The 25,919-nt window shown below is 41.5% G+C and overlaps 1 protein-coding gene across 3 annotated transcripts in view; it reads right to left on the reverse strand.

Annotated features, from left to right (window-relative positions):
• LOC139710464 (tyrosine-protein kinase CSK-like) overlaps window positions 1-25,919 on the reverse strand; it is a 151,750-nt gene that overhangs the window by 59,291 nt on the left and 66,540 nt on the right. For all 3 annotated transcript variants that reach the window (XM_071622378.1, XM_071622377.1, XM_071622379.1), the window contains one exon: window positions 3,562-3,796. In XM_071622378.1, the coding sequence (XP_071478479.1) occupies window positions 3,562-3,796 (235 nt within the window). The remainder of the gene's footprint in view (window positions 1-3,561; window positions 3,797-25,919) is intronic.

The following is a 25,919-nucleotide window of genomic DNA, read 5'->3' on the forward strand; positions in this document are numbered from 1 at the left end:
ACTTTGATGACGTCATCACACTGAAAATTGTGATTAAAGGCAAGGTATCAAAACCAGCCGATTATAGGCTTTATGTCTACGGCGCGTATTTTTCCCAAGTTGCCAGAAATGGCATAGCGACATCAGTCGTTACAAGGCCGCATTTCCGTCTAGCAATGCAATGCATGTTCACGCGGCCACGATTGTTGAGCGGGCATTGACTTTTTCCCCCTGTAATATCTATACATTTCTTTTTTGCCTTACCATTTCCGGGGATGTCCCGTGGCCGAGTGGTTAGAGAAACGGTTTTGCATGCACGCTCAATATAACTTCAAGGCGCTATACTACATTCTTTTCTTTGTCGATCACAGATGACCCCAAGCGTATCACCTAACTCATCCTCAGTGTGACGAGTTTCATATCTCGTTCTTCTTTCTTTCTGCCACATTTTGTGTCGTCAATATCTCAAGAATGACATTACGGAATAACATGAAATTTTCAGTCAACATGTCTCATGACAATATCTAGCCACAATATAAAGGTTTTCATGACAGTAACGTATCTATGACGTCATCTAGGCGCCATTTTGTGATTTTCGGACCATGTTACATGATCGATCATAACTTCATAACTAAAGGTCATTTCTGTATCCTTTTCGGTGGACATAAAGTTCAGGTCATGCTCTATCTTACTTTTTTAATGCTAATTACCTAGGACATCATTACGCGCGCATATGCGCGCATTATGCGCGCGTCAAACTTTTAAAAGGCTCAAAACAACTTTCCAATGGGAAATCTTGAATTTTCAGACAATTTTATGTGTTTCAAACAATTTTGCGCGTACGCGTCCGTCCCCACGTTTTCGCGCGCACAGCGCGTCAGCAACATGAAAATGCACTTTTTTTGACTGATTTGGATTCCTGATACTTTGAGTAACAATATCCACTGATTTTTGATCGATTCTGACAAATAGCAAAGGAATGCACTTGCGTCAAAGTTCAAAGTTCGCGTGCGCGTCTATGTGCAAATATAGTGAAAAAACATACATGTCTTTGTTTATTTCGACAAAGCTCTTTAAAACGTCTGGTGACCCTATGTTTTCATTGCATAATACAAAAGCATATGAATTGGAAATAACGTTTCAAGTATCATTATTTCCATAAATACATTATGACATCATCATATCTTCATCTGAAATCAAAAAAATGAAATTAATTTTTTTGAGGTACTATTTCTGACATTCATTTGCTCGTATCTCTGTAGTTTAAGCTCAATATTATCCCAAATTCAGATATGTTGTACTTTGAACATTTGCTTTTCAAGTCCATGTCATGGTTTTGAAATTTGATGACGTCATCATATTTTAAATTGTGATTAAAGGTAGAGACTCAAAATCAGACAGGTTTACGCGTATTGTCTATGGGAGGTGATTTTTTTTAAAACCATGCATTGACTTGACAACGTTTAAGCACATTTACCTCAGCTGATTTTGCTCCATTTCCTCTGAAACTTAAGTATGTTGTAGCTGAGACAATGAGCTGTAGTAATCATGCATTTTATTTTTTGAAATCTCATCAGGTTGACAATTTCGCAGCTTAAAACTGAAAATAAGAATGGAATGGGAATGAAATGATTCCTGATTCATCTTTCACATAGTAAGTTTACGTTCCTCAGATTTTCTCGTCGAGACGTATGGCCGAGTGGTTGAAGGTGACGTGAGGTTGCACACGTGCCGGTTCGAACCCCATAAGACCACGAAACAAAATACTTTGCTATTTTACTTTTTTTCTTCAATGGTGTATTACACATTCGTCCATCTAGAAATCATGTTCGTATATAAACGCACCTACACACACACACACACAATATCCCTTTGTTTTGTGTTGGAGACCACATTGCTTTGACTGCTGCAAATTTTGGAGGCTGGGCTTGTCAAACTGATCATAGTATATAATGACAACGTACGATGAATATGTTGTACTTCGAACAATTGTCTTTCAAGTCCATGTCAGCGTTTTGTCATTTGATGACGTCATCACTCTGAAAATTGTGATTAAAGACAAGGTATCGAAAATAGCCGATTTCACGTGTTATGTCTACGGGACGTATTTTTCCCCAGTTGCCAGAAATGGCATAGCGCTATTAGTTGTCACAAGGCCTCATTGCCGTCTAGCAATACATGTTCATGCGGCCACGTTTGTTGAGCGGGCATTGACTTTTTCTACCTGTTATATCTATACGTTGTTTTTTTGTCTTGCCTTTTCCATGGATGTTCCGTGGCCGAGTGATTAGAGTAACGGTTTCGCATGCATGCATTTGAGGGATCGATGCTAGCAGGACACTTCTGTTTTTGATTGTTGTTTAACTCTATTCAGATAACGTTTCATATTCACATTCTTTCCGTTGTCGACCACGGATGACCAGTATCTGATATCAACCCAGCGTATCACCAACTCGTCTTCAGTGACGAGTTTCATGTCTCGTCTAATTTGAAATTGCAGACTAAACTGCAATGAAATTCCATCTTTATTTGCACAGCTTGGTCTTTTGGAATTAGAAGAAGAACATATATCTAAAAATAAAATACCGATACAGTCTTCATTTAATAAGTGTACCATTTTTAAGATACACTGTAATTCCAATCTGTTAATCCCTTAATAGTGGTTGCTTCAAAGTTTAAAATACCCCTTCTTTCCAAAACAAAAGGTGACTCAATGCACTGAACAGACCTTCACTGCAAATCCTCTTCCCCCTATTCAGACGCATGCCATTTTATTCCAAAACTCGAAAAGTGGAAAACGAAACGATGTATAAAGAATCATCGTATAGCCGACAGACCATTCAGACACTAATTTTGACCGTTCTGGAAAACATTGTACAGATGTGCAGTTTCCCCCTGCGCATGCTGTTATAGTCATGAGTGACAGCTGTGGGGTCACATTTCGTGCGCGCTCCCATTAAGCCTCGCCCAGTTATACCGTTCCATGGTCGCCATACGTTCAGACGCACACGGAATGCTGATTAGTTATCGAGTTCTAGTTCGAAACAATGCTCTGACCGTCGTTTCGCTATACGTCGTTTCGTTAGTCAGCGTTCAGATGTATAAGTTCATCGTATAGCTATACCGTTTTGGTATAGCTATACAGTTCTAGTATAAATTGTTTGCATCTGAATGCCCTGCTTTTCTCAAAACCAGCTTTCTTACACATGCTTCATTCATCACTTTCCTTGGGTGGATTATGAACATCCAATTGTGATGAGTCATCTGTCAATGTAAAATGAAGTAGCTCCTCTTTCAAACTTCTATTTGAACTATTGTACAGACACTCACTTTTTGTGGGCTACATCGCATAGCAACACATATGGTGTAACAGTCTGCCTGTAATACTAAAAATTCTGTCAGGGAGCCATAATAATCACCAGATTTGCAAATGGCTTTCCAATTCTGGAAAACATTCATTGATACTGACTTTACCTGGAGAAGTCAGTGTGGTAGTGTTTGGAATGGAGTATAGGGCCTACGTTGTGTTCTTATCAAGACAGCAAAAAAGAAGATACACGTACAATGACACGAGTTGCATACCTGTACAAGCGCCCTCAGGTTGGGAAAGTAGACATCTTCATCAATTGTAAGGACCTGGCTAGTGCCATTACCACTGGTGATGATATGGTAGTGCTCAACACGGCCTGAGATACAGACACAGAGTGTGAAGTCGCCAGGGTAATGAGTACTCTCCCTGACGAGGAAAAGGCCATCTTGCCATGGCTTCAGCAGCTGCTCTGCCCTCTCTCGAGTGATCTTCCCATGTAGCCATGGACTGCCAGAGGTTGACATGGTGGGAAATACAAAGGAGTGGACAGTTTTAATGTATGGACACACTGTAGAATAGATTCAAAACACAGCAATATGGGAGTACCTAAGCGCAATGACAATCATCATTTGACAAATTACTTATCAAGTACCCAGTATCGATTGACATGTACTGCTCTTAGTTGATGTACAAACTATATTAAACAAGAGACCCGGGGGTCACGTGCTCACCTGAGTATCGCACTTTCACCTTCCATGCATTCTTGCACACTCTTACCTGAGAATATTGGAAACTTAGGTCTGTATATATGGATCCCCCCCCCCCAACTCCAGGGTGGAGGGGGGGGGGGGGGCAGGCAGCCCTGGATCTGCAATGAACAAACTTGGAACTAAAGTCATCAATGTACAAACTCATGGTTATAACTTTGCTTTATCATTTCTGGTTCTGGAGTAGAAAATCTTTAATATTCCTTAAGGTTGGGGGGTGGGGTGGGCCCCCTAGCTCAGGGGCCCCCAAGAGGGACATGGTGCCCATTTGAAGAAATTGATATTCTATCCCCCTAGGGATGCTACCTGCTAAGTTTGGTCAAAATTCATCATGAGGTTTTCAAAAAGAACATGTACAATTCAGGTCCCATTAGGACCCATCCCCATCCCCTCTCCCGGGTTCGGGGGGGGGGGGGGGGGGGGGGGGGGGGAACAACCCTGATTCCACCAATCCCATGAACAAACTTGAAACTACAGTCATCAATGTACTAACTCAAAGTATTATCTTAGCCCTATCTAGAGAAGATTTTTAAAGATTCCTTAATTTTAGGGGGTTTGGGGCCCCCCAGGTGGGCCATGGTGCCCATTTGAACAAATTGAGATCATATCCCCCTCAGGATGCTAGCTACCAAGTTTGGTGAAAATCAGACATGGGAATCTCAAAGAGAAGATGAAAATGTACAATTTAGGATCCATTAGGACCCCTCCCCACTACCCCCCCCCTCCCCTGGGTCCCAAGGGGGGCACCCCTGATTCCCCCATGAACAAACTTGAAACTACAGTCATCAATGTACTAACTCATAGTATTAGCTAAGCCCTATCACTTCTGGGTTCTAGAGAAGAAGATTTTTAAAGATTCCTTAATTTTAGGGGGTTTGGGCCCCCTGGGGCCCCCCAGGCGGGCCATGGTGCCCATTTGAACAAACTGAGATCCTATCCCCCTAGGGATGCTACCTGTTTAAGTTTGGTGAAAATCGCTCATGGGGTTCTCAAGAAGAAGATGAAAATGTAAAAAGTTTACGCACGACAGACGATGCACGACGGACGCCGGACAAAGAGCCATCGCAATAGCTCACTTGAGCCTTTGGCTAAGGTGAGCTAAAAAAAGGTTCCAATGCTTGTTAAATTTACAAGTTAATTGTGTAGGCAATCCAGTTAAATGGGTAGTAATTTTCCAGACAAGCCTCATTTACAAGTATTCTCACAGTTTCCTGCAGAAAGTCTTACCAGGTGAAAAAACTTTGTACTATGGTTTCTGAAGAAAGTGTGCGGCGCTGGGAGAATTAAGATAGCACATTTTTAGGTTTATGTATGATTGATTCCCTGCATTGCTACAAGTAGATGCATTCAATACAGGCCATGTAATCCCTCAGCTTGCACCAGCACCACACACTCTTCCCAAACTACAATACACACACAGTGACATACGCTTGTAATAATCACTATGGCTACATTTATCAACTCACTTCTGGTGTAGAAAAATAGAGATGGGCTATAGAGGGTGACATTTTCAGAACATGGTCACCACACCCTAGTTGATTAATTAATGCATACTGACACCACAATCAGAAAAACTAGAAATGTCACTATGGCGACTGGTATGCCTCTGCCATAACACATGGTTCTCCTAATAGGTCTATAGTACAATGTCTTGACAATGTGTGATGACAGTTTCACATAATTGGCAAAATATCAAAATGACAGGTTTGTCACAACAATGTCTTGAATGTTCACTTTCCTTGAGCTAGGTTTACTTGGATGAATGGCTATTGTCTAAGAGTGCAGGTATTTGGGGATGTGAGGATTTTTATTTGACTTTTGATCCTTTTTTCAAGGTAAAGAAAAAGTATAATTTCAGTTTTAACTAGAGAAGCACTCTGAGAGCGCAGACCTCCACCAAGCATGCAGCTCATTTCCACCACTGATCCTGTTCTTCCATTAGAGATATCAGTGATTTCCACCCATACGTACTTATAGCATTGTGTGCTGAAAGTCGCTCAATTTCTCAATATAGAAGTCTTTGTTACATCATAAACCATCAGCTGATGGCGCACCTCGCCCTAGCAGAAACTAGAGCACGCACTTTAATGCGCGCATGCAAACCTCAAATACGCGCAGCCTGAACTCCCAAGTTCATTGACCCTACCTGCCAAAATATCAAAATTCCTTTATAAATTCCAAAAAAAAAATTCTCGGATCACTACCAAAAGTTAATCGTCTGTTACTTGTGTCATTCTCAACCTTTCCTGCAAGTTTCATCCCAATCCGTTAACTACTTTTAGAGTTATTTTGCACACGGACAAACTAAGTAACTAACTAACAAACCAACGGTAACGAAAACATAACCTCCCCGCTTGGCGGAGGTAAATATAGGTTTTCCTGCCTGATTCATAAGATTTGCATTCGAATCAACGGAAAGGCATTCAAAGTCAAGCGATTTTGGTCACTGCTCTCCTGTCACGGTTCATTTTAATTTTTTGAGCATTCAATTTCATTTCATGTCATTCCGTTCAGATTTTATTTCATTCAATTTGGAGAGAAATTCATTCAATTTCACAACTCAAAGTCGGCATTCAATTTCGTGCCAGCTGTATGGACATTCAAATTCGTGCCAAATACCAGTACTGTAAAACACTATATGTGACCGTGCACCACAAAACGAACATAAAGTCGCACACACTGATTTTGCGTGAGGACTGAAAATAAGTGAAATGGGTCAACCTAGCCGATCTTGACTTTTTCATATTTTCTGAAAGAGCAGGTCGTCTTTTACATTATGCTAAAATTTGGTATCATAAAACGGGCCAGAAAGTGTGTTTTTTAGGAGTTTCTCTCGAACATTTTTGGTAGAATAGTGTGATTAGGTGTGTCTTTAGAGTCCCTTTCTTTTATTCTGAAAAACCTTGTACACACTCTTCAATTTCAACTCTAATAACTTTTGAAAGGATAAAGCTACTGCTTTGAAAGTTGGCATTAATTATGGACAGAATGTGTTAAGGAGGCATACTTAATTTCAGTTCAATCTGATAATCCCTTCATTGTTGTTACTCTGGTGGCTTACTTCCTGTTTTTTGTCCCATTCATCACACAGCCAGCAAGGTTTGGTAAAGATTAAGCGCTTGAATAGACACTATTTTCTCAGTTCACACTTTTCTCAGTTCACACTTTTCCTGAGTTTGTGCTTTCTTTCCAATATCTAGATATTAAAGTTAGGAGAGTCCATTTGATTTGAGTTATACATCATTTTAAAGCTTAAAGTCTGCTCTTTCAGAATATGGTCTTAATTAAAAACTGATGTCTGGCGACTTTTTGTTTGTTTGGTGGTGCAGGGTCACATATATTCGCGGCATGAAAATTTCGCGAATTGGAGCCGACAGCCTTTCTCGCAGCATGAAATTTTTGCGAATTGCCACTGGCATCCAATGGACATTGTGCGGACAAGAACTTTCACGTGCATTTCAATTTCGTGAATTTTTTCGCTCGCGAAATTCGCGAAATTCGCGAAATTAAAATGCATGTGAACATTCCTCGTTCTACAGTACCAGTTTCAATTTCATTTATAGGAACACAACTTCGCACTATGAACGTACGAATTCAATCAATGTACACAACTTCTATGGGCCTTTTTTTCACTGTCATACAATTCTCGCTATCGCCAATGACTTAAAAAGTACCCGGATGTGGCTTTTTCGTTAAGATTTAGTCATAGAGTTGGATTAGTGTATAATACAGCTCTATGGATTTAGTCCACTTCGTGGGCAAGGGCACTTCCGGCTCGGTGCATATTTTGCAAAGTGCTAGCGTGCGCGTACGTGTACCTTACCTACAGCGCTGCGCTGACAGGCTGTACCGCTTGAGCCAGCGAGTGGCCAGGCCTGTCATACTCGTACATTTTAGCTATAGCCCCCGCCATGCATTGCCCTAGGCCGGCCGGCCTTGCAGTAGCATGCACCACCGCACGCATAAGCTATGCTAACATATACCGGTACATATCGTACTGCTTGATCATGCGATTGATGTGCACATCACTGATCAGTCATCTCTGCATACGCTGAAAATATGCTGGAAAATATTCACCCACCTGGATATTGTCATGGAATGCCCATCTTTTTTTATTTGTTCTCTGTCGAAGTGTCACGAACACAATCAGGAACGAACCGTGATCTCGAACTTATCCTGTCTCCGAAGCAATTTCTTCCAAGCAAGTACGTACTACTACTATTAGTAAGTCGCGCGCGCACGTACTGCGCTGTGGAGTCACCCAACAGAGTTCTACGAGTCACCCGCAAACTTCACCCACGCGGCCACGTCACGTCTTGCATGCCAGTAAGGGTCCTATTTCTGTAGAATTTTTTCATTTATTGTCGTGCGAACAACACATGGCAGCTTCGCAGCAACAACCAATAGTCGTATTAACAGCAATTTCTTAAGAATGGATAAATTTCAAATCATATTAAAGCTGAAATTCAAGTCAAGAAAACAGCAAGTACACGTAGAATACAGTCGGTTGTGTGTGTAAATAGCAGTAGTCACGTATCACGCGCGTACGAACGGAAGTGACTTTACTACCGGACTATCCCATAATGAACATCCGGGTACTTTTTACGTCATTGGCGATATCGAGAATTGGATGATATAGTTTCATTTTCATTTCCAAGTCTCATTTGATTATCTTAATTGTATTGGATGTATTGGATATAAGTACCGATGTGTTGGCTCAGTGAGTAGAGCGGCTGCCCTCACAATCGAGAGGTCGTGGGTTCAAACCCCGGCCGCGTCATACCAAAAGACGTTAAAAGATGGGAGTTGCTGCTACCTTGTTTGCCGTTCAACAGTTGAAAAGGTTAGAGCAACGTCGATCTGGCGCTGCTCAGTGGCTGCCAGGCCCACGATCAATTGGGCAAAATGAATTTCCATTCTTGGACAATAAAATTTGGAGTTTATATCCAAAACAATTATTATTATTATTATTATTATTTCTTTCCTGTCGACCTTTCTGTCACTTTCAATTCATCCCTAACAGTATGGATGTAACATTTAGGAAATAGCCATATCTCAGAATTTTATACCTTAGGGGTCCTATACTTCCAAATTCATATTGATCCATTTTGATTCCATTCCTTAGTTCCCCGTGTCCATATCATATGTTGCCACAATCGGATCAGCTGTAAAAGATCTATTTAACCAAAGGGTTATATTGCCAGTTTTGCTGGTTGTAAATTCTGTTCGTATTCGAGATGTTCACGCATAGTATACTCTGTAATGTAGCAGCGGCTAAAATCATGTATGAACTAGAATTATCACTGAAGGTGATTAATACCCCCGCCCCTAGTGCTGCTTTATAGTATGTGATGTCATGAGGGCAATGACGTTAATACCAAGTTTGTGCACTTGTCGATTTAGAAACAGAATAATTTTAGTTTACTGTACAATTACAGAGTTGACACTGAGTATAAAACTTACAGCAAAAGGAAACATGCTTTCCCCCAGCATCACTACACTTAAAGACCATCATACACACCAAATTTGACCTTCATAGCTGGAATGCTTTATTTTGATACAAAAAATGAGTGGTTACCATGGCAACACATTTTCCTTATACTAACACATTGGTGTCTTGCAAAACTACACTTCTAGATCATGATACATACTAAATTTGACTTTCATTGCGTGAATGATGGAAAAGTTATGCGATCTGCAAGGTTTTGGTAAAATTGTGGTTAACATGGCAACGGTTTGTGTGACAAACACAAAAATTATGTGTTCCACATCTATACCTCAGGGCCATAATGCCTACCAAATTTGGTTTCAATTGCTTGAAAACTGTGGAAGAAGTTCACTCCACAGGATTTTTTAAAAAACATGCGGTTACCATGGCAATGCATTGTCCGATACAAATACAAAGGACATTTTGCAAAACTACACTTAAAGAGCATCATACACACCAAATTTCACCTTCATAGATTAAATGGTTAAATTTGACACAAAAATGAGTGGTTACCGTGGCAACACATTTTTCTTATATTAACACATTGGTGTCTTGCATAACTACACCTCCTGATCATCATACATACTAAATTTGACCTTAATTGCTTGAATGATGTGGAAGTTATTCAATCCACAAGGTTTTGGTAAAATCATGGTTACCATGGCAATGCTTTGTCCGACAAACATAAAAATTATGTGTTCCACATCTATGCCTCAAGGCTATAATGCCTACCAAATTTGATTTCAATTGCTTCATAACTGTGGAAGTTGTTAACTCCACAGGATTTTGAAGAAAACATGCAGTTACCATGGCAACGCTTTGTCAAGTACAAACACAAAGAATGTCTTGCATAACTACACCTATAGATCATCACAGATACCAATTTTGAAATTGATTGCTTGAATACTATGGAAGTTATTCAATCCACAAGGTTTTGGTAAAATTATGGTTACCATGGCAACGCATTGTCCGACAAACACAAAAAACATGTCTTGCACATCTATACCTCAATATCATCATCCATCGTAAGTTTCATTTAAGGACGTTCCTCAGTTAAAGTGAAGTCCATGTAATTTTCTTCAAACTTTTCATACTGTAACTTTGACCCATCCGAAGCCCAATATGTAAATAAAACCATAGGTTCATGTGCTTGTTTTTCTTCTACGGAACTTTGAAGAATATGACTAATCTGCCGTCCTGTACCAAAATGATAGCGTTACAGGATCAAGACCATGATCGGCAACAAAATCTGCAATGACAAACTTAAATCCCCATAATTCTTTCAAAATCCACGATATTTTCTCCAAATTTGCAAGAATTGCAGAGAGAGGTACCCAAAACGAAGAAAAGGTATTAAAGTTAGGGTTTACACTCTCATTCTTGAGCAAGCAGCGCCCTCACGCAGCAGAAAACACCCAAAACTCTCAAACCCATGTCATTTTCACGAAACTTGACGAAATTGTAGAAGAAGGCTTACTAACTCCATAAAAAAAATAAAAAGTGGGGGTTCATGTGCTCGTTTTTGTGCTAGCAGTGCCCCCATGCGACATATATCAACATACAGTATTGCTCGAAAGAAAGTGGACAGTTTCCCGCGGGGGACCGTGCGAGACACCACGGTCGGGCGCACACCACGCGCGATCGATTGCTAAATTACCTTGTAATTGATCATGAAAAGGCAGATCGCTGATCGCTTTCCTGTACAGCTGTCTCATTGCTACGCTAGCTAGCTGAGAACGTGCACCATACTGCCTGTTGCTATACAGTATAGCTGCGTGGTGACTTCACCAACATAGTTCTACCCGCGGTAATTGTGAAAAAAAGATCGATTTCGGACGCCAGAAACAGTGTCATTCATGTTGATTTGGTTGAACCAGTACTGGTGGCATTTTTGCCTGCCTGCGTTCGGAAGCTTGTAAATTTCCGATCGGTTGCGCGCGCTTGTGAAGAGGGAAGCGCCGCCAATAGTTAGGGCATTTTAGAAAATTTCTGGACCATCTGTGAAAAAATTGCTTACCAATAGCTTTCTTTACCAATGTGTTCACTAAGGTGTCTACTAACACCTCTCAATTAGTTCCAACCCAAATCCTTGTGGAAAATTCTGGGGAGCCAATCAAAATCGAGCACCCAGAGGGGGGCGGGGCAGAAATGGAAAAATATATATTTTTTCCAATATAAGCGAGTGAGATGTCTAATTAGGGGTTTCTGGGGGTGTAGAATCGATTCCCACAATTAGTTTTGAGTACAAACAACTCTCTGACCGTGAAATAGGCCACGCCTCCTTTTTGCCCCCGCCGAAATACGTAAATATTGGTATTTTTATACTTATCTCATTAGGTTTATATAATGGGTTTTTAGGGTGCACTGAAAACACTTGTGTGCGATGGGAAGTAGTCGTTACCATTTCTCTTATATCCATAACACCAAATATAATCATATTACTGCTGTGTATACTTGTTAAATGTTTGATTCTCAATAGTTTTGAACCAACATCCTCGTGGAAAAACAACAACAACAACTGTGGAGCCAGTTAAATCTACGCAACAGAATGGGAGGGGTTGTCAAACAATGGGAAGATTTTTGTTGTTGCCAGTATTATCGTGTGAGATGTCCAATTAGGGGTTTCTGGGGGTACTGAATGGATTCGAAACATTAGTTTTGAGTTAAAACTACTACCTGATCATTAAAATAGGCCACACCTACTTTTTGCACCCGCCGAATCATGTATTATTGGTATTTTAATTTATACGCATCTCGGTGGGTTTACGTAGTGAGTTGGTTTAGAATGCTGCATTGAGTTCTATCATCACTTAATTTGAGCTACACCTCCTCTAAAAACAGTTGGCAAAACACTGAAACATAAGTGTGCAAAATAGCAAAAGTAATCGTTCCCTCTTCTTTTACTTCCATTATGCCTATTTAAATCCAACAGAAATGTATCTCAATATTGAAACCTTGGTACATTATCCTACTCACAGACATCTCCCTCACTGCTCCCATCAGCTGTTTGGTCGATGTTCTGGCAACAGGTACCATGACATTTGCCACAAAAAGAAATACACTTGACTCCTTACTTTTTATTATACAACTTGCTTTTTACAACTGAGGGCCAGCGACTGTGTGCTACAGTCCCCCTCACAGTTACAGCTGACAAACTTCAGAAAATAGTCCTTTGCGATGGGTCTGTTGAAGGGACCGGTGCGTAACCTTGGTCCTCACGCTTCCATCCATACTCCAAGACATCCAATGATGGAGTTTGCAACATTAGCCAACCCCTGGTTTGGAGATAAGTTTGTAGAGAATGCTGCTCTGCAGCTTATGTTGTCGGGGACATGTAATTTCTCAGTTTTGATGCTCCCAGCAGCAGCCCGCTTGCTGAAGACGTCAAATCTCAAGTCTCCAAAGTCTGTTGGGTGGTCTTCCATGGAACATGAGCTTGAATAATTCACAGCTGACTTTAATGATATCATCTTTCTTGCCTCGGATGTCCAGAGACGCATCCATGGCCTGTTTCGCCTTGTCAGTCTTGTTTACCAAAGTTGATTTGCTGAACCCAGAAATTGCTGACACTGTATCGCAGCCGCAGAAGCTGTGCAAGAATTCAAGATCAAACACTTCCGGTATCTCTCTGGGAGGGCCTCCCTTATCTTTGGGATTATAATCATAAGATGTTTCCTTGGCGCTTGTGAGGAAGATAGAGTGAATCAGCAAAAAGATGATGTCGGTGTCCCCAGCCCTCACCTCAACAGTAGAATATTTTGCCTCATCTAGAGCTGCCCGGACTATAGCAGTGTCTGTATCATCATGGTATTGCTGTACACTGATCCCATTTCTACTGAATGTCTCAGCAAGCAGCAAAATAAAATGGGCCTTGTTGCTCTTGCTTTTCTCTTGGAATGAGGCTTTTGATGTCTGGGCGAATCAGAATGTCACATCAAGCATTCTTTGTTTGTCTCCGGTGATCAAGGCCCTTAGTGGTGCTGCCGTATCCGTCAGAGATCACATTGATTTGGAGAAACTGGCTCCCCATGGACTTAAAAAATAGAGGTATCTGTTGGCAATGCCCTTAGCAGGTGAGGTTAGCTTCCCATTTGACGTTGCGCAAGAGCCATCCACCATCCGTCACCAGACTCGTGCAGGGGTTTATTCTACGGGTTCCACAGAAGTCTTGCTAGGGTGCATGGTTTCCATACACAGTGAATTTGGTAAGCTCTTACCAAATTCACTTTGTATGGAAACCATGCAGTCAGTTTCTCAGACCATGAGCGGTCAGGTACATGGACTAAAATCACCATAGAAACCACACTCATGGGTGAGGCCAAATCCTCAAACAGTCTTAACAGAGGACGCTTCCGGAATGAATCTCCTCACAGGCGTTGGGTTAAGACGCTAAACCACTTCTCATGCATTCACCAGGAACTTGAACAAGGTATGAACAAGCGTGAGGTACCTGACCACACGCACGTCACAAGAGCCCAGATGAAGAATGACGAAGATGCTGTCAACGCCATTTTCGGATGGTTGGAGGAGATCGACCTCTTCGATGCAACATGGGACAGGAAGACCCTAGTATCCTTTATAACAGGATTCAGCAGCACTCCAGAGGACCCAGTCAACGCTGATCAGGCAGAGAAGGTTGGCAGAGCCATGCTGGCCAAGATGAATGGACGAACGGTTCTGGATTCAATTGAAACTAAAGCAAAAGGTGAAGTCATTAGAGAGCCTTAGAAGTGGACCCAAAGTCAATGGAAAGAAGCTGGTTATTGACTCACTCAAGCTCTTCAACCGTCTAATCATCATCAGTTTGCCTGAAGTCAAGACCGAAGGTCTGTGATTTGAGTTGACGCCAACACCAATGTCTCTATTTGACAAAGACTAGAAGTTGCGAAATCCAGACAAGGCTGCCCAAGCAAGATTTCTGAAAGCATTTGTGGAAAGCGTTGAACGAACCCCCTGCATGAGTCTGTTTATTGATGGTGGATGACTCTACTGCACAACGTCAAGCGGGAGGCTGACCTATCCTGGAAGGGCATTTCCGAGAGCTACCTTCAGTTTTTGAAGTCCATGGGGAGCCAGTTTCTCCAAATCACTGTAGTCTTTGGTAGATACGGCAGCTCTGCTAAGGACAATGATCACCTGAGACGAACAAAGAATGCACGATGTGACATTCCCTTTTGCCCAGACATCAAAGCCTCGTTCCAAAAGAAAAGTTCATCCACAACAAGAGCAACAAGCCCCGGCTCATTCTGCTGCTTGCTGAGAAATTCAGTAGAAATGGGATCAGTGTACGGCAATGCCACGATGATGCAGACACTGCTATAGTCCGGGCATATATCTAGATTAGGCAAAATATTCTCCTGTTGAGGTGAGGGCGGAGGACACCGATATCATGGTTTTGCTGATTCACCCCATCTTCCTCACAAGAGCAAAAGAAACATCTTGTTGTATCGCAAAGATCAGGGAGGCCCTCCCAGAGAGATACCGAAAGTGTTTGATCTTGAACTCTTGCACAGCTTCTCTGGCTGCGATACAGTGTCAGCGATTTGTGGGTTCACAAATCAACTTTGGGAAACAAGCTCTGAGAGACTGACAAGGCGGAAAGGGCCATGGATGTGTTTCTGGACATCCGAGGCAAGAAAGATGATATCATTACAACCGGCTGTGAATTATTTAAGCTCATGTTCCATGGGGAACCACCCGAAAGACTTGGAGGCTTGAGATTTGACATCTTCACCAAGCGGGCTGCTGATGAGAGCATCAAACCCGACAACAGAAGCTGCAGCGGAGCATCCTCTACGAGCTAATCTCCAAACCAGAGGTTGGCCAATGTTGCAAACTCCACCATTTGATGTCTTGGAGTATGGATGGAAGCTTGAGGACCAAAGTTACGCACCGGTCCCTTCAACAAACCCATTGCAAAGGACTATTTTTTGAAGTTTGTTAGCTGCAAACTGTGAAGGGACTGTAGCGCACTGAAGTGCACTTGTAAAAGCAAGGAGTTATGCATTTCTGTTTGCGGCAAATGGCATGGTAACTCTTGTCAGAACATCAACCAAACAGCTGATGGGAGCAGTAAGGGAGATGTTGGGGAGTAGGATAAAGTACCAAGGTTTCAATACAGTTCTGTTGTGCCAGATTTAAATGTGGCATAATGGAAGTAAGAGAAGTGGATTGCACAGTTAACGGTATGTTGCAGTATTTTTTGCTCACTGTTTTAAGAGTTGATACAGCTCAAATTCAATAATAGAACTCAATTCAGTGTTCTAAAAAACTCACTGAATAAACCCACTGATGTACGTATGAAATACCAATAATACATGATTCAGCGGGTGCAAAAAAGTAGACGTGGCCTATTTTAATGGTCAGGTAGAATTTTTTACGCAAAACTTATGTTTCGAATCCTTTCAGCACCCCTAGAAACCTCTAATTGGACATCTCACAAACTAATACTGGAAAAAAAAAAATCTTCCTATTGATTGACACCCCACCCTTTTGTTGCTTTAATAGGTTAAACTGGCTCCACAGTTTTTGGGTTTTTTTCCCCCACAAGGATATTGGTTTAAAATCATTGAGAATCAAACATTTAATAAGTAAGGCCTATTTACAGTAATATGATTGTAAAGTTTGATCAATTTAATTATCTCGCAAATTACGAGATACGCATAATTCACAGCGCCATCTACGGAGACTGAAATTCGTGATGTCGCAATGAACGACTCGCCCTGTTTGCAACGAGAAAATCCAGGATTATCTTGAGAATCCTGAATCCTGGTAAATCCAAAGCGACAAATATAGGCACGGAGGTCAGTAATTTACTCCTTTCTAAAGTATTTGTTGAAAATATGTTTCTAAAGATGTATAAATTTGGCTATCATTTGTGCAATGTTACCGTAGTCAGTGACAGAATGTGTACCGCAGAATGCGTGTGTGCTTCGCTTGACCGAAGTACGCTTATGTACATTGTACATTACAGAAATTTAGGTTCAGTGTAAGAACACGATTATGCAACAAGCACTTGCAGGTTTGGTTGGTAAAACCTAGATAGTTGAAAGTTTCTTCTTCAATTGGAGAACACGTTTGTGTATGTATGAAAGTTGAATGTCAAATGAATCAGGCTCAAGGTCAAGCCAAAGTCACATACAGCTATTTGTTTAGATTGTACATGTCAATAAGGCTGCCAAGTAAAACAGCACTGAAAGTACTGTAACTAAACTTGAGAAGTATGAAGGCTGTAATGAAGTTTGGTCTTCAAAGGCAATTTATGGTGCTGTTACAGGTTTATTTTATTTTTATAACATTTTCAGCTGCCAATGCTGAAACATTTGGTGCTACCCTTACTTGGCAACTCTGATTCTTAAATCATGAATATTCATCTATGTAAGAAGAGACAAGTAATATTGACTTATTGGTATCTCGAGTGAAAGATGCATGATTTAGTATAAAGGATTACCATATGAAGGTTAATAAGAAACTTGTTCAAACAAAGGACGTAAAGGATTGCGACAGTTTAAAGGGCTCATTCAAGTCATACTGATATGAGTTAAATCGGGACAAGAAATTCCCATTCATTCATTAATATCGGTGTCACTGATAATGATAGTTTTTCTGAGAGAAAGCAAAGGTTTACTATGGAAACGATATAGCTAGAGTTGAGGTTCGAGTCAGATAAATGCAAACAAGACACACAAGTAAAGAGCCAGATGCTGAGTGTTAACTTATAAGATGCATTTATTGGTACAAACAGTGCCTTATCCTTCTATGCATACATTCATTTATGCCAGTATGTTAACACATGTATTAATTATATGCCTCTGTTTATATCATTCTCTGTCACAGTTTTCACGGAGTGAAATGGATTGGAGTGAGTTGCGACGAAAGACAAGATTAAATTACGACACTCCCGTAGAAACCCGAGTCCAAGTGATTTATCATTCTCGTACATTCTCGTATCGATCTCGTACAAGCAGGCACAGTGAAAACTCCTTCCTTTTCCTGTGGTGAGTGATCTTCAATCTCCAAGATGTCTTCACATAAAGAGGAGTCTGAAAGTCGAGTTCGTCGACCTACTGAAAAGGGAGAACAGTATCAGTTTGAGATGAAATTGAAAAGCTGGAGAAGTTCTCTGACGACATGGAGGCGTAGAGCGAACAAGCTTAGGTCAGTTATTGTCGGAGATGAAGTAGACATTAGTACTATGAAGCAACATAGAGATGTTCTTCAAGATGCAATGGACAGAGCCATCGAAGTCCAAGAGGAACTGGCAGCTGTTACCTTACCTCTTGCATCTAAGCCTGAGGATGATAGTGAGATAGAGCTCTTTAAGATTGAAGAAGAACATGCTTCTTTAATGAAGGAAGTCCATCATGTTCTTAAAGCTGCGAAAGGAGATGTTTTGAGCTCAAGATCAGTACTGGAATCTTCACTGTCTTCAAAGGGCAGACGTGAACAGTGTCAGAGATGGGTCAACAGTTCAGCGAACAAGGATGCTCATGAATCTACTTCTCATCATTCTCAAGCTGGGTTAAGTCATGCCGATTCTTGCCCTCAACATTCTGAACCTGCTCAGAGTACATCTCATCCTGAGACTGCTTGCAAATCACAGTGCTCTGAAGATGAAATACCTGCGAAGAATCAAGAGCCTGATCCAAATCCAAGGAAGGATGCATTTCATCTTCTTGCAGACAGTCTTCGGGACCAGCTTCACCTGAATCGACTCCCTTTGCCTGAACCACCTATCTTTACAGGCAATCCCCTTCACTACACAACATGGAAGAACAGTTATGACTTGTTGATTGAGCATTGCAATATTCCAGCTCATGAGAAATTCTTCTATCTCTTGAAGTTCCTGAAAGGAGAGCCGCGGGAACTAGTAGAAGGGTTTTCGATGATTGGTGGTGAAGGTGCTTACTTTGAAGCCAGGTCTGCTTTGGATGACAGGTATGGTGACCAGTTCATAGTATCTAATGCCTTTAGAGAGAAGCTGGAAAGATGGCCGAAGATAGGAGCCAAGGACTCTCAAGGTTTGCGAAGATTTGCAGACTACTTGCGTCAGTGCTGCACAGCCATGAAGTATGTAAACCACCTCCATCATCTTGATGACGAACGAGAGAACAGGAAGCTTCTAACCAAGTTGCCTGAATGGTTGATCAACAGATGGGCACGATGTGTCGTGAGCTGGAGGAAGGATCAAGGTAGATTCCCGCCCTTTCACGTCTTTTCCAAGTTCATAGACGAAGAATCGACCATTGCTTGTGATCCTGCTGTCTCGCTTAGCAGTCTTAGAGACGACAAACTGAGACTTACGAAGGAGAAGTCATCTCCAAGTGCAAGTACCTTGTCAACAACAGCTTCATCTGGCAGTGGACACCACAGATCTAAGCGGAAGCAAGATTTCTGTGTGTTTTGCAATGAACAACATCGCCTTGATGAGTGCAATACCTTTGCTCAAAAGGACCTTACGGCAAAGAAGGAATTCATCGTCCAGAAGGGACTATGTTATGGCTGCCTAAAGAAAGGACACATCACTAAAGAATGCAGACGTAGAAGTACTTGTGCGGTCTGCAAGAAACGACATCCCACTCCTCTACATGGTGATGTGAGAAAACCAGCCAGCAGTAATGAAAGAGATAAGACTGAGCAAATAAGGAATGGTAGATCAACACAGAACAGTGAGGCACAAGAACATCAGTCCACAAGCTCTTGTGCAATGATAGACCAGTTAAGTTCTGCCAGTTCCATGATCGTACCAGTGTGGTTGTCTCATGTAAGTTCGACAGAGGAAAGGTTGATCTATGCCCTCTTAGATACCCAATCCGACACCACATTCATACTGGAGTCTACAAAGAACGACTTGGGATTGCGAGGAGTAGATGTGAATCTTCGTCTTTCTACAATGTCGAGCAGAGATGAACGGATCCCAAGTGAGCGTATAGATGGTCTCTTTGTAAGAGCACATGATGGTGAGAAGAGGATAAGTCTACCACCCACTTATACAAGAGACATCATGCCTGCGAACAGAGGACACATACCTACCTGTGAAATGGCCGAATCCATACCCCATCTTCATAAGCTTAGTCAGTATCTTCTTCCGATGCAAGATTGCGAAATTGGACTCTTGATTGGGTACGATTGTGCCACAGCTTTGATGCCTCGTGATGTCATTCCAAGCCCACATGATGATGGTCCATATGGCATCAAGACAGACTTAGGATGGAGCATAGTAGGTACTGTGCAACGTGACTATGAAAGGAGAAGTGAAGACCGTTTTAGCATCAGTCACCGTTTGATGGTCAGCGAAGTTCCTGTCAACCTAAGAACGGAAAGGAAAGGAGTCCTTTTCTCTGAGAGAGTGACTGTGAAGGAAGAAATTATCCCCTCAAGGGTAATTAAGGTCATGGAAGCAGACTTTCTCCCAGACAGTCATGAAAAGCCATACTCACAAAACGACAAGAAGTTCTTGAAGGTTATGGGAGAAGGCATTCACGTCACAGAGACAGGTCAATATGAAATGCCATTACCATTCAAGATGGATGATCCGGAATTGCCCAACAATCAGCTCCAGGCTGAAAAGAGACTAGAGAGTCTGAGAAGGAGGTTTTCCAGAGACGTCGTATACCATGCTGAGTATACGAAGGTCATTGATTCTCTTATCGCCAATGACTATGCTGAGTTCATTCCAAATCCTACACTCTACGAGAAGTCTAGATGGTACATCCCCCACCATGGTGTACAAGAACCGAATAAACTGAGGGTAGTATTTGACTGCAGTGCCCAGTATAAGGATGAGTCTCTCAACAAGCACCTGATGACAGGACCAGACATGACAAACACACTCATTGGGGTCCTGAGCAGATTTAGACTGGAGAGAGTGGCCTTCATGTGCGATGTTAAAGAAATGTTTCATCAATTTCGAGTGAACGAAGAACATCGAGACTATCTGAGATTTCTCTGGTGGCCCAATGGAGAGTATCAGCATCCTGTTCAGCACTGCACAATGAAAGTTCACCTTTTTGGTGCCACATCATCTCCGGGTTGTGCGAATTATGGACTCAAGAAGATTGCATCAGATAATGCAGATAAGTTTGGTCATGATGTTGCAAGATTCATCCATAATAACTTTTATGTAGATGATGGCCTACTTTCTGTTCCCACGTCAGCAGAAGCTATTGATATGATTGCACGAACTAAGAAGACGTGCAATGCAGGAAAGTTGCATCTACATAAGTTTGTCTCGAACTCGAGAGAAGTTATGCAGGCAGTACCTGTGACAGATCGAGCCAAAGCAGTGAAGGAACTGAATCTTCTACACGATGACCTGCCCATAGAGAGAGCCTTAGGTTTGCAGTGGTGTATTGAGTCAGACACCTTTGGATTCCGTGTCACATTTGCAGATAAGCCATGCACCAGAAGAGGTTTGCTCTCAACTGTTATGTCACTGTATGATCCACTAGGTCTCATCGCCCCAGTGACGTTGAAGGGAAAACAGATCATACAGGATTTGTGCAGAGAAGGTGCATGTTGGGATGATCCACTGACAGACGAACTGCAAATGAGATGGGAAAGATGGCATCAAGACATCATCAGTCTGGAGAACGTTTCTGTGCGTAGGTGCTTCAAACCAGAAGAATTTGAAGAAGTGAAATCTGCACAGTTTCACCACTTCTCAGACGCCAGTACAGGTGGCTATGGAAACTGCAGCTATCTCAGACTAGAGGATGTTAGGGGATCAGTACACTGCTCTCTGGTGATTGGGAAGGCTCGAGTCACGCCACTCAAACGTGTAACCATCCCCAGATTGGAACTGACTGCTGCAGTAGTATCCTCTACCATAAGTTCATTTCTCGAGGAGGAATTGGGTACTCTCCAAGCTGAACATCTATTCTGGACTGATAGCAATGTAGTACTGGGCTACATCAGTAATGACGAGAAAAGATTTCATGTGTTCGTCGCAAATAGGATCAGACAGATAAGAAATCACTCGAGTCCTGATCAGTGGAATTATGTTAATTCGAAGGACAATCCAGCTGATATTGCGTCTAGAGGTGCTACAGTTGAGCAGCTAATGGCATCGGACTGGTTTGATGGCCCAAAGTTCTTATCAGATGCCAAACTACCTGAACCGGAATCAGTGTACCATGAGATATCTGAGGATGATCCAGAGGTAAAGAGGTCTCACGTAGCCACAACACAGACCAAGCCTTCTTCATTTGATCTGGAACGCTTCAATCGTTTTTCTTCATGGCATCAACTGAAGAGAGCTGTAGCTAATTGTGAACGCTATAAGACTCAACTGAGAAGGCGCTGTGAGGAGAAATCTTCAACTACCACAGAGAGAGTAATTCCACCCCGACCACTCACTGTAGAGGACCTCCAAAAGGCACAAACTGAAATCATCAAACATGTACAGGCACAATGGTTTGATGAAGAAATACAAATTCTAAGGAATTTGTCATCGGATAGGGATCCATGCAGAGATGAAAGGGACCACAGACGGAGAGTTAAGAGGTCTAGTCGTCTACACAAGTTAGATCCCTTTATAGATGAAAATGGCCTTCTGAGAGTTGGAGGACGATTATGTCGCGCTGAGGGATCATTTGAGGTCAAACATCCCGTCATCCTACCCCAGAAGGGTCATGTGACTGATCTGATCATACGCCACTGCCATCAGCAAACGGCTCATCAGGGACGAGGTATTACCGTGAATCAACTCAGACTCAATGGTTTCTGGGTCATCGGTTGCAGCACAGTGGTGTCCAGGTTGATCAGAAAATGTGTGACCTGCAACAAATTAAGAGGTGTAACTCAGTCACAAAAGATGTCAGATCTACCTAAAGACAGAGTAGAACCAGCCCCGCCCTTCACTTATAGTGGTATGGACTGCTTTGGACCATGGGTCATACGAGAGGGCAGAAAGGAACTTAAACGGTATGGCCTGTTATTTACATGCATGGCATCCAGGGCTGTGCATATCGAGACATTGAATTCCTTATCTACAGATGCCTTCATTAACGCCCTACGACGTTTCCTGTCAACAAGAGGGCCAGTACGTCAACTCAGGTCTGATAGAGGTACCAATTTCATTGGTGCAGAAGCAGAATTCAAACGATGGGCTCAGACGAACCACGAGAAGGTGAAGGACTTTCTGATGAGAGAGGGATGTGACTTTATCAACTTCAACTTCAACGTGCCTTCCGCCAGTCATATGGGAGGCAGCTGGGAGCGGCAGATCCGCTCAATAAGACAAGCTCTGGATGGGTTGATGCATCAAGCTGGCCATCAGCTTGATGATGAGAGTCTACGGACGTTCATGTGTGAAGCTGCCGCCATAGTGAATGGGAGACCATTGACAGTCGATAACCTGTATGATCCTGGGTATCCTGAACCGATTACGCCAAATCATCTGTTGACAATGAAAACAAGGGTTCTTCTACCCCCGCCTGGACACTTCGTTCGAGAGGACTTGTATTCCAGAAAGCGCTGGAGAAGGGTTCAGCACCTGTTAAACGAGTTCTGGTGTCGCTGGAAGAAAGAGTTCTTGCAGAATCTACAGTCGCGACAGAAATGGGTGCATCCTAAACGCGAAGCCCAGGTTGGTGACATCGTGATAGTGAAAGATGAGAACACTCCGCGAAATCGGTGGTCACTCGGTAGAATCACTGAAACATTCCCTTCTGAAGATGGACTTGTGCGTAAGGTAAAGTTGGTCATCGCGGACGCTAAATTGAATAGAACTGGAAAGCGCACACAAGCTATGCAGACTCTAGAGAGACCAATACATAAACTAGTAACTTTATTGGCTCAGGAAGACCAGGAAGAATTCCCTACCAAGGAGCCATAGATGTAGTTAAGACAGTTGAAAGCAATGAAATGTTATTTATTGCTTATTTAGGGTCTGAATTTATATACTATTGCAATATGTCACAAGAAACTAAGTATGCTGAATTTGAGACTTTCAAAATATCAACCACTTTGTGTTGATTGTCAAGTAAGACTAAATATCGTTTGATGTCAAAATTTAATTTCTTTGGACTAACTAAATATTGATTAAATTTCTACATCTGAAGTCTGCCTGAAAGACTATCGAAAACCTTAATGGTTTGTTTTGTTTTTATAATTGTAAATGTAAAACTGGTCTGAAAGTACAGACTAATTGATCATTTAATCTGAAAAGGGGTAAGCAAGGTCTGAAGCTCAGACTAAGAGACTGCTTGAGATAGTGACTAGTTTCAAGACTACAGATTTGATCTATGTGTATAAATTGCACTTGAAATACTAGTATACAGTGGAAAATCAGTGTAAAGAGATCTGAGATACCACAGTGTTATTCTGGTCCTACCTCTCTATGTAATGATTTGATACATGTATAAGATATATTCTTGCTATGACAGGGTAATTCGGTCCACCCAAGGACCTCGTTATATCGAGCTTCCATTGCATTTAGTATTTCTAGCAAATGAGTCACATTGCACATTTGCATACTATGTACATTTGCACAAAAGGTATACCAGGTCACCGTTATAGAGGATATCAAAATGATGATTCAACTGCCTTTGTAAAAAGGCAATTGGGACGATTGTTCGACTCATGAAACGTTGATTTATGCAGAGTTAACTGTATTTGTATGCTGGATTACATAATTGATATCATGTGACAACTCAGTCTATGATGTAAAATCTGTTTGGTATATTGCATGATACATGTATGCCAGGTTATACTCTTAATTTATCAATCTTCACGAAAGAGTAAATTAGTTACCTAATTTAAAGGAGCCATGTAAAGTTTGATCAATTTAATTATCTCGCAAATTACGAGATACGCATAATTCACAGCGCCATCTACGGAGACTGAAATTTGTGATGTCGCAATGAACGACTCGCCCTGTTTGCAACGAGAAAATCCAGGATTATCTTGAGAATCCTGAATCCTGGTAAATCCAAAGCGACAAATATAGGCACGGAGGTCAGTAATTTACTCCTTTCTAAAGTATTTGTTGAAAATATGTTTCTAAAGATGTATAAATTTGGCTATCATTTGTGCAATGTTACCGTAGTCAGTGACAGAATGTGTACCGCAGAATGCGTGTGTGCTTCGCTTGACCGAAGTACGCTTATGTACATTGTACATTACAGAAATTTAGGTTCAGTGTAAGAGCACGATTATGCAACAAGCACTTGCAGGTTTGGTTGGTAAAACCTAGATAGTTGAAAGTTTCTTCTTCAATTGGAGAACACGTTTGTGTATGTATGAAAGTTGAATGTCAAATGAATCAGGCTCAAGGTCAAGCCAAAGTCACATACAGCTATTTGTTTAGATTGTACATGTCAATAAAGGCTGCCAAGTAAAACAGCACTGAAAGTACTGTAACTAAACTTGAGAAGTATGAAGGCTGTAATGAAGTTTGGTCTTCAAAGGCAATTTATGGTGCTGTTACAGGTTTATTTTATTTTTATAACATTTTCAGCTGCCAATGCTGAAACATTTGGTGCTACCCTTACTTGGCAACTCTGATTCTTAAATCATGAATATTCATCTATGTAAGAAGAGACAAGTAATATTGACTTATTGGTATCTCGAGTGAAAGATGCATGATTTAGTATAAAGGATTACCATATGAAGGTTAATAAGAAACTTGTTCAAACAAAGGACGTAAAGGATTGCGACAGTTTAAAGGGCTCATTCAAGTCATACTGATATGAGTTAAATCGGGACAAGAAATTCCCATTCATTCATTAATATCGGTGTCACTGATAATGATAGTTTTTCTGAGAGAAAGCAAAGGTTTACTATGGAAACGATATAGCTAGAGTTGAGGTTCGAGTCAGATAAATGCAAACAAGACACACAAGTAAAGAGCCAGATGCTGAGTGTTAACTTATAAGATGCATTTATTGGTACAAACAGTGCCTTATCCTTCTATGCATACATTCATTTATGCCAGTATGTTAACACATGTATTAATTATATGCCTCTGTTTATATCATTCTCTGTCACAGTTTTCACGGAGTGAAATGGATTGGAGTGAGTTGCGACGAAAGACAAGATTAAATTACGACACTCCCGTAGAAACCCGAGTCCAAGTGATTTATCATTCTCGTACATTCTCGTATCGATCTCGTACAAGCAGGCACAATGATTATATTTGGTGTTATGGATATAAGGGAAATGGGAACAACTACTTCCCACCGCACACAAATATTTTCAGTGCACCTTAAAAACCTACTATATAAACCCAATAAGATACGTATGAAAATACCAATATTAACGTATTTCGGCGGGGGCAAAAAGGAGGCGTGGCCTATTTCACGGTCAGAGAGTTGTTTATACTCAAAACTAATTGTGGGAATCAATTCTGCACCCCTAGAAACCCCTAATTAGA

This window comes from Diadema antillarum, unplaced genomic scaffold (assembly GCF_040938485.1).
Source record: "Diadema antillarum isolate AM-2024a unplaced genomic scaffold, OU_Dant_1.0 seq00001535_RagTag, whole genome shotgun sequence".
NCBI lineage: Eukaryota > Metazoa > Echinodermata > Echinoidea > Diadematoida > Diadematidae > Diadema > Diadema antillarum.